The following is a 14,119-nucleotide window of genomic DNA, read 5'->3' on the forward strand; positions in this document are numbered from 1 at the left end:
CCTAGCGAAGTCTCCCAGCAGCAGGGACCCCACAGAAGCTCATCTCCCTGTGAAGCTAAATTTCCTGGCTTTCCAGAGGGCATGCATGAAGAACAACACTCATTACATTGACTACATCAAAGCTGTTTGAGTCGGATAATAGATGAGAATCGATAAGGGCAATCAGAGCTTCTAAGAAAGACAGAGCCCAGCAAGCTGAAATTATCACAGGTCATTTATATTTTGCAGATAGGACTTAGATTGGCACTCAGACATATGGCTTCTGCAACTTCCAGAGGAAAAGGTTTCATCATTTTGAACAAAAAATAGATTTAAGAAAAAAGAGAAAATGGGGAAAATATGTGCAACTTGATTGCATCAGTTTAGCAGGACAGTTTGATGAGCCAATTGTATAACGGATCGAAAGTATGAGTGCTGCTTTTTGAGGAACTTGTCCTGAGCACTGTAGTGTAGGAGGTGGTTTGCACAGACAGTAAAAGAAATTAAGATGATACTGAGCTGACTCTATTTTAAAATAGTTATTTTATACTTTCCAGAAATGTGAGAGAATTCTCTAACAAAAGAAAAAAAAAAACAAAAAAAACAAACCAAAAAACACAACTCCAGAAAGTATGCAATGTACCTATTGCTAGTGGACAGGTCAGCCTGGCAGGATGTAGTTTCATAAATCCAGACACAATATAATGCTTAAGTTGCACAACCATTAAGGAAAAGCAGCAATTCCGGGTAATAAGGAACCTTTTTATTCCTACAGGTAGTAATGTGGAAGAATAAAGTAACAGGTACTCTAGTGACACTCATATGAACCTGACAAAGCAGATCAGCTCTGCCTTGAAGGCTGAGACAAGAAAGAAGCGAAGCAAAGGAAGCTGCTCTGTCCTGGATTTCATACCCTCAGTCCAAACTGGGAACGGTGTTTGCAGCCCCTGTGGTTAAATGTTCACCCACTGATGCAATGACTGAATGACATGCTCTGCACAGTGGTATATCTGACTGGAAAGAGGAAACAGTTGTCGCAAAAACACTTGAGGAATTAAGTTTTGTTGACTTAATTACGATCTTCAATACTTTTGGGGCATCCAGTTTAGCTTCCCTCTGTAAGATGCATAATGGTTTTAGTATATCATGGATGAGATTAAACTAGGATAAGGGGACATCTCACTGACATGCTAGTTTATTTCAGAAACACACGATTTATGGCCTGATATAGATAAGAAATAAAGTCTGATAAGAAATAGAGATTTCTTCTTAATAGAATATTTACAGGGTCCAGGGGCTAGGCATGCAAGAAAGAAGAGATGTGGAACAATTTGAAAATTTTATCTGGAGTGCAGGATGGAGTGATTTAGAAAGATTATATGGTCTTTTCCACGTCTCCAGAACATGGAAGTTATGGGACAGGCTTCAAGGCACAGCTATCCTCATGAATTGGAAATGGCAGATAGGAAATCTGGTTAACTTGAAATATGGTTATGAAAATTTGATTGAACTGGGAAAGTGGACACAGTACAGTAGAAGAATATTCCTATTAGCAGGTACACCGAGTCAGAGCCATCAGAACAAGCTCTACACTGGTCTCAGCTAAGGCTTGGCACACTGGCCATGCGTGGTACAGTCAACTTGAGTTGCAGTTAAAGGTTCAGATTCCCAAAAATCAGGCAATTGAACAGCGAGATGAGGGCTGTGGTGACATCCATGCTGGCTCTTCTGATGCATTTTTGGGACAGGCACACTATCCTGTTCGAGACCAAGCAGAAATAAGGTTAAATCCGGCATCCCCAGGCCCTCTGTAGCAGCTGGGGCCATGATTAACAATTTAGCAGAAGTGCATTGTAGAATCTGCTCGTATCTCTCCTTTGCTCACTGGTGACTAAACCTACCACACTAATTATTTCAGAAAGGCTGAGAGACTTCACAGGCTGGATTTAGCAGAGAAAAAAAAAATAAAAAAAATTGCAGGCGACAGCATAGCTGTGTGAGCCCAGCAAGTGTGAGCTGCTGGAGGTGAGGAAGCCCTATGGCTACTGCCAAAAGAAAAGGATTAAATAAACCCCTGGGGTCTCTGCAGGATTCAGAACTGACCTGAGTTCTAGGAGCTGAGTTATTCATTTTATGAAGCTTTTTAACCCCACAAAAATATTAATTAAATGTCAGCCATCTAAGATGTGAGAGTAAACATCCTCTCCTCAGATGACACAGAAGTTCTGCACGTCATTTAAATCACCCGTGACTGACTTTCTTTCCCTTGTATGTTCTCACTAAACATATATTGATCTCACTACATTGTGTCAGTAGTTCCGCCAGCTATTAGAAACAGTTTCAAGCATAATTAATCAACTTTAAGTACAAGTAATTCTCATTTTCTAATATTTAGTCATTATTAGTGATGTTAACTATGAACAGCATTGTTAACCCCCAAATACCCAGAATGAAAAGTCCTCTGTTTACTAGATTTGCACTCCCTTGGATTTTTGCCACCACATCTCTGTAAATAAGAGGAGGCTCCAGAGAAGCCAGCCAGTGAAGCTAAATCACTAAACTAGATAAGCTGAAGTTAATGAGTAAGGAGTGCTAAGGAAAACATTGAGACCTAACCCCCCTCTGTCACAGAGGCTGAGACACAAGATTCTGCAGTGCAGGGAGCTCTCCCTGGTTGTGCTAAACAGTCAAAACTCCTGTTCTTAAGTCAGGTGCCTGTACTTTTCTTAGAGAGATCAAGGTGCTGGTGATTTCATCACGTAGGAGAAAATGATTCACACCATCTGCAGCAGCTGATAGGCTTCGGAGATGAGACAGCAAACTCTTCTCCAGCTGCTTTGAATCAAATATTTAAATATTCCTTGGAGCAGACTGTAGAGTTCAAGTTCTCCTTTCAGAATTACTAAATTTCAGACCACTTCTTATCACACCTTTTCTCTCTAGCACAAACACCAATTGCATTACACCAGCTACATGTTAGGGACAAAGATCAACTGCCAAATACCTGCATTCTGACAGCTAGGATAATCTCCCTGAAGATAAGAGATGCGATTTCAAATTCCTTCAGGAAAAAGAAAGGATCTCAGTTCGGATCAACAAAATCTTCCAGAGAATTAGATGAGTAAAATGCCTGCTTTGTGAATTACAGTTAAGACAAAAGTAAAATATTGAGGTCGCACAACTCTGCAATTTAAGGAAATATCTCTATGTATGCACCTAAAAGTTTAGAGGGAGAATTGAGATAGAGAGCAAGATGTGTGGGGCTGTTCCAGATGCAGTCTGACTGCTTTACAGTTCCATTTCTACACCTCGACATGTGTGTCTTTATACTGAATAGTTACTTACATGCTCCCTTTTTTGAGATGCAGCTTAATTCTGCTAAAACACCGGGACAGGTGAATGAAAAGCACTATTGACTATAAAGCAGAAGTACAGTACACACTGCTATATTGCACATAGTTTAAGCACAAAGTAAATAAGTTACAAAGAGAAAAAATACCACAAGCAAGGAATAAATTCAAGCACTTGAATTAAGGGTGGTGTAATAGATAGAGCTTCTCAGAAATATTTACCGAGGAGAGAGGCTCCGCAGGTTCCTCCATTCTGGCAGTAGTTGTAGCAATGGTTAGTTTCACACCTTTCACCGGAGTAACTCGGCCAGCAGTGACATCGAGGATCCCCCTTCTCGTTTATAATGCACTTCCCTCCATTTTCACAGGTTAATTTACAGGTATCATCTGCAGCAAGAGCACACACAAAATTGTTTTCAACAATTCCACTTCATGTAACCGGCAAAACAGAACCTGTTTGCATCTTAAACAGAGATAACCGATCTCTATCAATGGGGGAAAAATATCAAATTTAAAAACTGAGGCAACAAACTATCACTTCTGTTTCCACAGTATTTTCTGTTTTATTCTTATTCTTGCCTGCTCAGTCTGTAAAACCACTGAGAAGAGATACCGCTGCGGCTCTGCATTCACCGAGGGCTTATGGCAGCAGTGCCACCGTCCTAGTGGTGAGGTACGAGGTGACACAGAGTCTGATGAGGCCACATTCAACCTTTCTGTACAGCTATTCTGCAGTTAGGCTTGTGACTGTCTTGGAAACACTTTGAAAAATAGATTTCTATTCATTTCAGTGAAGAAGATATAAAATAGTTCAATGACATCCACACTAAATTAATTACACAGTGCTCAAACATCCAAGTTATTTTAATCCTATAGAAACAGACAAGCACCTTTCCAGCCCAAAACATGCTTTTCCATTTCTCACATAGCAAAACAAATCCTGTGAAGCCAGACTGCTGCCCGACTAACCCAGCATTTGAACCTACATGGCTTTTAACAAGAGGGATACCACAACCATGGAGAACTCTTCAGTAATGGAAGAGAGTCAAGGTTCCCATTTGTCCTATGCTTGTTGAGATCCAAGATGGACTGACACAGGCACACCAACTCCTTTTTTTTTTTTTTTTTTATGTTTAAAGAAACACGTTGCATCCTAAGTGCAGAATTTAGGAATGTCGGATATCCTCCAGCTGAATGGTTCTCTCCAGTGCGGGCTCTGCAGAATCCAGTCATATAACCGTGCTTGTGCAGCAGCCTTTTCTCTGGATCCACCCTGCTCTTTGCTCCTCCGCAGGGTCCAGCTGGCACATTGTTATTTCAGGTGTTTTACAATAGAAATATGAATTACCATATGCGCTTAATTTTTTGGTATCCGCTCTGGATATAAACATCTGCTGTAACAAAGCTGCTTTGTATTTGGGAGTTTGAGGATGCCTCAGTGTTCTATTTATTTGGGTGGTTCATTAAATCCTTTGATGTTCCATGAACCATTCTTCAGTTCCTCATTACAGAAGTTGTTTAAATGGATAATGTAGCATAACTTATTGAAGAGAAAGTCTATTTTTGTTTTGCTTATCTTATCTGTTTTGTTTATCGTTAGTCGTGAGTTTATAGAGCAGAACTCGGTAAAAACAGAATAAATAACACTGAAGTACAGACAAGTGTTCATTTTTATGAACCTTTCTGATAGCACATTAAAAACATGTTATATTTCACTTCTAGAGCAATTCTGCAAAACTAAGATATAAAATTTGAAAAAAAATGGGAAATCAAGTCAGAATTAAGACAGACTATGAATTCAAGATAAAAACTGATTATCAAAAGGCATATTTAGAACTACAAAACATGAACAACAAACTCGAAAAGTTACCCTAACCAGGCCCAGAAACACATGCCTTCAGATTTTCAGGAAAATGTACTGAGCCAAAAATTGCCCAAGCTAACGGTTTTCTAATCCAATGGGCTTTCAAAGATTGGGACACTCATATACTTTAAAAATGTAAATATGCTACATCTTTACGCAACGTCAACTGAAAAGTTGCTGAAAAAAACATAAAAGTTTGTAACATCTTGTATCATCACAGGATTATTAACATTTGCTACTGATTTGGTTCTCTATAAAACATTTATATTCAAGAGTTTCAACACAAATCTAATATGAAACAGAGAAAAGTTAACACAACTATTTTGGTCTTTAAATAAGCTAAGAAATAGGATTGAAAGATGTAATGGATAAGACAGGTTTAAAATACTATGTTAGACTTTAACAATATAGCGATTTTAATGCTGCTGCTTTATTGTCTGAAGGTAAATACAAGAATCGAATTACTCTTGCTGATTCACATCAACTGAACACAAAAGGGGATCAGGTGCCTTTGTGTAGGAGACAGAAGCAGAACAGTCCCAGAGGAGAAGACACGAAGAAAAAGAATACAGGAAAGAACCACAGAAGAATTGTTATAAAAAGCTGAATACACTTCATTTAAATTACTGAATAAAGACTTTTGAAAGAAGAGCTGGGAACAGCTCTAGTATAGTACCCACTATTGGAACAAAGTTTGAAAAAAAAAAAAAAAAAAAGTTACCATCTCGAGTCAGTTCAAATAATTCCTTTCACTTGTTATACTGCTCCTAGTCTAGCTATTGGATCTCTCTAACATGAAAGAAAGGAAAGAGTTACAGATCATATAATTTTATATATTCTCTCCTAGCCTGGTTATTTAGTCTTCTGCTGCCTTGATTTGCCTATTTCAATCTTAATGTATCTTTAAAAAAGAATCAAATAACTTCTTCAGTTTTTCTTATGTTTTTCTTCCTGATATGACTGTTTGACACCAACATTAATGAACTTACAGCTTATTTGCTCCATCTTTGACTCTTTCCTTTAACTGAAAGTAAAAGGAAAATCTTACATAGCAGAAATACCGATAAACCAGAAAAACATAGCTTTGTGAACTCTACTGCTATTTTTTCCTTCACTTGTTCAATTTTTTTACATACCATCCTCCTCTCCCAAACACACACATACACTCATTTTATAGTGGAATTTCTATACCAAGCTTTTCTTTCTTGAGAAAAATGCATCTTACTTTTTGCTATTTTTTTCCCTTTGAAATATCCACTGATTTCTGGACTAGGCAGTTAAATGGAGAGATAATGCCATGGAGCACAAGGTTAATGAGCTACATTCTTTGGGACAAGAACAGTTTCCCATCCCACAGTGGAACACAACTCATCTCACGGGGCAGAAAGGTATTTGTTCTTGCCAATCCTTCAGACAAGGGTGTAGCTCATCCTTTACTGAGCTGAATGCACCTATTAAAGACAGAGTGCAGAGTTCTAATCTTATGTAAGGTTCTATAAATCTTCCTGCCCCTCCAGATAAGGGTCCTACTATCTGCCAGTTTTCCACTTACTGAAATTTATCAGAACAAGTTGTAATCCCCAAATGTTGTGTGAATGCTGTAAGACAGACCCTCCTCTTTGTTTTACCATCACATTTTTTTTTCTTTAAAAAATTTGTTTGCTTTACAATTTTAAATGGAAGAGATGGGCAAAGAAAAGGATGCACAGTGAGAAAAAACTAACCAACGCCTGCTGTAATGTAACCCATTTTCTTCTGTTCCGGAAAATACCAGTCCCAATGGTAACCTCTTTGTAAATACAGAAGATACTGCTGTAAACAAAAGATTTCTTCCCAAATCAGAAGTAGCTTTCTATATTTGACCCCAGTTCTGTTTGATAGCTAAAAAGGCTGCAAGTAGGACAGGAATCAAGAAGATAGCACGGATTGAAGTGCAATAGCTTTTGTTACTACAGTTCCCTGAGGCAGACCTGCTGGGTGAAAAAGAAGGTGTATCGGGATTAACCTCTACATCCCCAGCCAGAGCACTTCCTCTGCCTGCAATCTATCTGCAGTGGGGAAGTCCCCACGGAAATGTGCTGAAGGAAACACCAGGATAAATTAAATGTTTCATCTCTGTTCAGAAGCAACGTCAGCTCTGAGTCTTTGTAATTTTTTCTCAGGTTTTTTGTCCAGACAAGAGAGCACAAATATTCCCTTCTTAAAATGAAAGTGATAAACATACAGCTCCAGAATATGGAACTCTTGGAAGTGTTCATTACTCTTGCTCATTCAGCTGTGGTACATAATGTCTTCCTCCAGTGTGAGCCTCTGTATTTTCATCCTCTTGCTACGTTTTTAGCTTCGTTGTGCTATAGACAATTAGATACAATAAACCTAATGGATGCAAAACCAGTGGTCTCTTTTAGGAAAACGAAGTGCTACCCTGCCCATTTGAGAACTACAGGGTAGCTTCTAAACTGAAAAAGTCAGGCCTGCTATAGTCAATAAATAAACCACAAAAAACCTGTGCTCTGTCAATCATAATCCTCTAGGGAGAAACGAGATGGACGCTCATTCAAGAACACACAGGAACTTGCTGTCATTTTGTTATAAATCCGTTTGGAATGATACAACACACATATGTTGTAATAACTCTGGCTTGAAAAAGCAAAATCAAACCCAAAAGCTGTTCCTCATCAGTTGTGCGAGATGCTGGTGAAACAGCTGTCTGAAGCAATCTGGATTCAGTCTTACAGAAAGCCACTGAGGATTCAATATTGAGAATTCCTCACGTAGGACTTACGAAGAAAAATCCACTCAATGGATCAAGCCAGTAGTAATATGATGCAGAATTTCAAGATGTAGCTCAGTTTTCTTTTGTTAAAAAACCCTCCAACAATCCAATGAACAAGAACCTGAGTCAGTTTTTGGGATATAGTCACAACAGAGCAAGACTGAGATTACCTCCCAGTCACCAAGCTTAAGGTAGATTGACTAAAAGAAACTGTTCAAAGTGTGTAAGGCATCATTACAATAGCCGTGCCAAAACCTACCAAAACGAAGAAGAGCATAATAATGTTGAAAATAATAATTACCTGATGGAAGGCATTTTTCACATGGATAAAGACATTGCTTTGTTGAAACAGAATCTTCAAATACAGACTCTTTTGGGGGCACTATTCAAAATGGGTGGGAATTGGAGATGGTTGTCCCATTTTGACTCTGCCCAGTCACGGAAATCTACTACCAGCTTCTTTACCACATTTTAAAAGGCCCAAAACACTTAAAGACACTAAAAAGTATTATAAATGTTCTAAATACTATTGTTTACTATTGTAATTGAATTACATATTATTCAAAATGTACGGCTTAGTCATTCAGGTTCTTGATATCCACAATTACTACTGATTTATGAAACTAAAAGACTTCTTAGATGACTTGGAATAGCTACTGTACACATACAAAACAACCAGTACACCTCACTTCTGTTGCTACATGAATGATGTCCACTAAAAGTCTTTAAAAGTTGAGTTTTCAGATCTGTAAATTAGTGGTAGTGTATTTTTGAACACATAAAATATAAAGTATGTAGATCATTGTAACCCATACTATGTAACTATTGCATTGTGATCAAACCAGTAACAAAACCAAGGGAATACACCAGTTAAAAAATGTTTCACAGATACTCATATCTCAAATTAAAAACCTCCCAGATTTCATTCTTTTAGGGACAAACTAGAAGACCACCAAAACCAACAGGTATATTTCAACCAACTTTGAATCAGGATTTTATTGCAGACCAAGAAAAAATATGACTATATACCCTCCCTTTGGATTAATGTCAGGTCACTCTTCTACAGTACACAGGTTTTGATAGTCACGTAAGGCAGGAATTGCTGTTTCGGGTTATTGACTATGCCAAAAATGCTCTGAGACAAAGACAATATAATGCTAGTTTTAAATAAGCGGAATATATGCAGATTGGAATATTTCCTATGCATTTTTTTTAATTCCATACTGTGTAACTTCCTAAAGGAATAGAACCTGTTTTAGAGCTTGTAGCTTGTTTGCAGGCTACTAGCGATCTATCAAGTGGGTTGTCAGCCAGCCATTAATTATAAATTTGTATAATTCAAGATGCTTATCTTGGGGTCAGCTCTGATCTTTCCAGGAATCTCTGCTGATCCTTGGAAGCCTAAGTGGAGCGTCAGCATGAGACAAACATTTAACATCCACTTCATACTTTTTAAAAAAAAAACAAACTTGTGAGTAAGCTATGATAGTGAGGCTTGTTTAAATTCATAAATTGTAACCTGTGAGGCTAAAAAACCCGCAATCTACTATCACAAAAATAACATACAAGAAAAAAAAAGTACAAAAAAGCCTATGTTAGACATTACTTGAAATAGAAATGTAATCAGAAAACTAAGAAACACACATTCAGCGGCCCTGTAAAAGGCATAACAGATATTGCAGTTGTGGGAAGATACTGAAAATTATCAATATATTAAAAATGCTTTTCTAGGCATTTTCTGTCTATCCATAAAAATTTACAGCCAGTGGTGAAATAACGTAAAAGCCTCTTCAGATATTTCTCTAATAAAACCATACCTTCCTGAAAACTCTAACAATCCTTTGCCCCACTAGTAAAACTGTAGCATAGCTGAAATTATGGGTTGAAATTACTACCAACCACCAGTTAAAAACAATATTCTTTTATTTGTCCTTTCTTCAACACCTAAGGAGTAACTATGGGTCATTTGAAATAATTTTTAGGTGGTACTGTATCAGCAGAAAATCTTGACAAGTGTCTATCTCAGATGAACAAAGAGCTGACACTTGGAGGGGAAGTTCTCCTCTATCAGTGGAAGTTGTAAAAGAGCTGTAAACTACTTTATAATTGTATAACTATTACATAAATACACACCGATAGGTATTCAGCCAAGGGTGCTCAGTAATGAAGCTTTCATTTTTTTTTGTTAGAGCATGGTGTAGTACGTACAAAAGTTGGTACTGTAAATGCATTGCATACAATGTACTCCTGCATAAGCAGAAAACATGAATGGGTTTGTTAGCTAGGACAAGCTTTCTAGTATTCTTTTACTCTCTGAATTATTCTTAAATTTCTTGATACAGAAAGAGAAATGCTGTAGACAGGACAGATTCATTAATACCACATCATCAACCACCAAAACACAGTTGTGTTAATTCAATATTTAAAGACTAGGCAGTGTAAATAGGTGACATTTTCTCCACAGAATGATGATATTTCAGGTAAATTAATTTAATTGCTAAATTGAGCATTCTAAGTACTGAGGATCTCACCAAAATATGTATTACTTACACTTCTGAGCCTGGAATTAAACAGCAGAAAAACAACCTAATACATTCTGACTTCTCATACACATATGAAATGCTATTCTATGATTTCTAGAACCTTTTAAAATTCAGGCTGGAATTCATTCCAGCGCTCTGACCACCTTAGGTTTGGCCTCAATTAGAATGGGAATAGTTTCAAAGTACTTAATAATCTTCTACGGAAAAGAAGATTTTTTTCCCCTTAAAATACAGCAAGAACTTAATAGCTCTTTTACCATGAACTCTATTTCTTGTATCTTGATTTTAGTCATTATGGATGTTACTGAAAAACAAAATTTTAGACTAAAATATTTCAGTTGGCTTTTTTTCTTTTTTGCCTGTTACTTCAAAGTCGTCATTATTTGCTATGTTGCTCTTACTGCCTTTTGACTATTGCTGCAGTCTCAGCAGAGGTGTTTCTTGATGGTCTTGAAGGTTATTATTTTTCTTCGGAATGGCTAATGTTTAATTTGGAATCCAAAATGTTTCAGAGCTTTTCAGACTTCTTTTGGTCAATATATATACACATTCACTTTTAAATATAATCTTGTATCAGTTCATCTGAAAGCTTATTTTTCATTTTGATGACTATAAACGGTTTTTTGAATCAGGAACTTTGCTTCTTTGTATTTAATTTCCATTTCAGACAAGTGATATGTATATTGAACAACATCACAAAACTCTTGACTCACAGACAGCCTAGCCTTTTGCAATGACAAAACCTGACAAGTTGTTTATTTTCTGGTTTTCATGCAGTTTTCAATACCTACCTAAGAGGCTCTGATCAATGCATGTTCCATTCACCAGTGATTTTCCTTCTGGACAAGCACATGTTGCACCAGAAGGGTTCAGTAAACAAATGAATTCACATGTTAGGTCCAAGCATGGATTAGGCACTGTTTAAAAAGACAAAATATTAAAAATACAGATTTTTTTTAATTTTTTTTTTTTAGAATTACACTGTGTTGCAGAACTAGGAAAAATAAAATAATCTGATACAAAAATTCGGACGCACCCTCAGTTTCCAGGATATCAACAGCCTGAAGTCAGTGAACACGCTCACTCAAATGGGAGTGCAAGACTCACACCAGGATGGAATTTATTCCAGTAACAAAAGATGTATTGGTAATATGCAGTAAAAAAACCTCATCTGGTTGTGGCCAGAGGTATTTGTATTCAGTTCTATTCTAATTTTTTTTATACCTTATTTACAGTGCTGGTACACAAGCCAAGCATTTGTCCAATGTCCTTTCAAATGAGAGAAAATGCTTCAAAAAATCTAAATCAAACTTCCATAAAGAAATATTAATAATTCTATTTGCAGTTTGTACAATCAGGTTCTGTTTTCTGTTTATACAACTTGTTACTTTTTATCCCCCCTGAGGTGAACTTGCTCAATATTGAGTTTAAAGTAATTATGCTTACTCACAGTCCATTTGTTTGTAGCGGTGAAAAATCAAGGCACTTTTTGCTTTATCAACATCCACGCTTAGATATTCTACAAGGCTCCTGCCAAATTTGTGTACTCTAAATGCACCATTTTTAGGACCTGCTCCATATATGTAATCCTCAAAAACGTCAATTCTATGTGGATGCAGTAAACCTTAAATAAAAATGAATAATAAATACATATTCATAATATTCAAATAATAAACAACCCAGTTTTAATAAAAACTTAAATCCCATTATTGCAATTACCACCTAAAGTCATTATTATTCAGACAGCTTGTTTTGTACTCACAAAGATTGCCTTTAAAAAAAGCAATCTTCTTTAAAGGAACTCTTCCCATACTGCAAGCAACTCGTATCTCAAGCTTCGTATTAGCTTTCCACACAATTCAGCATCAGAAACTGGTTGATTATTGAAAAGCAGGGAAACCCTGCAGTAACAACTAGCTAATTAGAACATACTTAGGTACAACACTTAAACTAGAAGTACGTGACAAGGAGGAAACATATTCTTTTGCTATACATAAAAGAAACTCTTCTGATGAAACACTTCTTAGCTCCTTCTTAACATATTCGAAATGCTAGCTTTCATACGACACTTATTTTAATTCATGGTTATATTAATGCAAAATAAAATGTTCAGACACTACCAATTCCTCATTTTTAAGATCCACGAGTGCCAATTAGATCACCTAGTTGGATTTCCTATCTACCACTGGCTGTAGAATTTCACATTTACCCATGTAATAACGCAATTGCTTCTGACTAAAAGTCCTTTGCCAGAGACGCATGTCTTCTTGATTTGAAGCCATAAAGAAACAGAATCTATCATTCCTTGTGATACCTTATTTCCACTATTATCCCCATTTACTGTAAAAATGGTTTTATATTTCACTTGTATTTCTTTAGTTTCAATGATCAGCCTTTATTTGTTCCACTGCTTTTCCACTCTATCAGTAGTTGGTACTCAGTATTTTATTTTAATAAAAATATTTGTAAATTCTAATGCATTATTTTATGCTTGTTTAATTAAATGGGTTGAAGTTTTCAGTCTAATTGCAAAGCAATTTCTAAACTACCCCAATTTTCCTTTGGTCCTATTTCTCTAATTTTTCCGTAGTTACTACAAATGTCAACAGGAGACAAAAGGTGACATTGCTTTAGCAATCTTGTATTTCAGTATTAATTGCTACGTACAGAAACAAAAAAGTCTCTGCATTCCACCTTCCCCCTTATAAACCCCGAATTTGCTGCATTTGGCACAGTGTAGTATAGCCCTTCCTAATATCTTCCAGAACTCCCTGGTGAATTCCAGATCATTTCTTAAAACACTCAGTAGCACTAGATGTAATATCATCCTGATGAAACTCCACTACCAACTGCCCAGTAAGCAATCTTCCCAAAAAGTCTGCTTCCAAATTTTCAATTTTTTTTATGTTTCTTCTCTTTTCTACTCAAATTTAATAAATTGCTACATATATTATCAAATTGTTAAAAAGCCAACATGCGATTCTACAATGCAAAGTTTGCTTAACCAGAATTTCTTTTCTTATGAAAGGAACCTTCTCATTCACATTCTGTCAGCAGAATTCGGTGACTACTTACTGACCCGAAAGCCAAACCCATTATTTTTCCCAGAACAGATTCAGGTCAACTGTTCTATAAACTATACAACTCCTGTGCAATGCAGACAGCTCTAATTTCTAACTAGTCAAGGTCCTCCTGTTGCTACGTAAGTCCAAGTGACTGAGGAATAAATATTAATCCCAATGTTATTTGACAATACCTGAGCTAATGATTAGATAACAAACTTGAGATTTTATCTAACAAAAGCAGTGAATATTACTTTATAATCACTGCTTTTTGCTTACATAGTTTTTCTGAATAGTGAAACTTCAGACAAATAAAATAAAATAGAAATCATCTTATATAAAAGTTCTCCATACCTTGTTTAGTGCTCACAGACACAACTGAGTCAGAACCATCAAAAAGAACGCTGCCAATAATAGATAATTCAAAATCAGCCCAGAACAAACGCTGACTGAACTGATCAACTACGAGACCTACAAAGAAAATAAAGTTAAAATAAGTATATAAAACCTGAAAAAAATTACTATTTTTATGTAACTACATTTTT

At 36.5% G+C, this 14,119-nt stretch overlaps 1 protein-coding gene across 1 annotated transcript in view; it reads right to left on the minus strand.

Moving 5' to 3' along the window:
- Positions 1-3,551: 3,551 nt before the first annotated feature.
- LRP1B (low density lipoprotein receptor-related protein 1B) overlaps positions 3,552-14,119 on the minus strand; it is a gene marked incomplete at its 3' end in the record, with an annotated part of 133,373 nt that continues 122,805 nt past the window's right edge. The window contains exons 50-53 of the mRNA XM_010087752.1: positions 13,929-14,045; positions 11,963-12,136; positions 11,304-11,429; positions 3,552-3,716 (exon numbers count right to left, since the gene is read on the minus strand). Coding sequence (XP_010086054.1) covers positions 3,552-3,716; positions 11,304-11,429; positions 11,963-12,136; positions 13,929-14,045 — 582 coding nt within the window. The remainder of the gene's footprint in view (positions 3,717-11,303; positions 11,430-11,962; positions 12,137-13,928; positions 14,046-14,119) is intronic.

Source organism: Pterocles gutturalis, unplaced genomic scaffold (genome assembly GCF_000699245.1).
Source record: "Pterocles gutturalis isolate BGI_N339 unplaced genomic scaffold, ASM69924v1 scaffold27716, whole genome shotgun sequence".
Lineage (NCBI taxonomy): Eukaryota > Metazoa > Chordata > Aves > Pterocliformes > Pteroclidae > Pterocles > Pterocles gutturalis.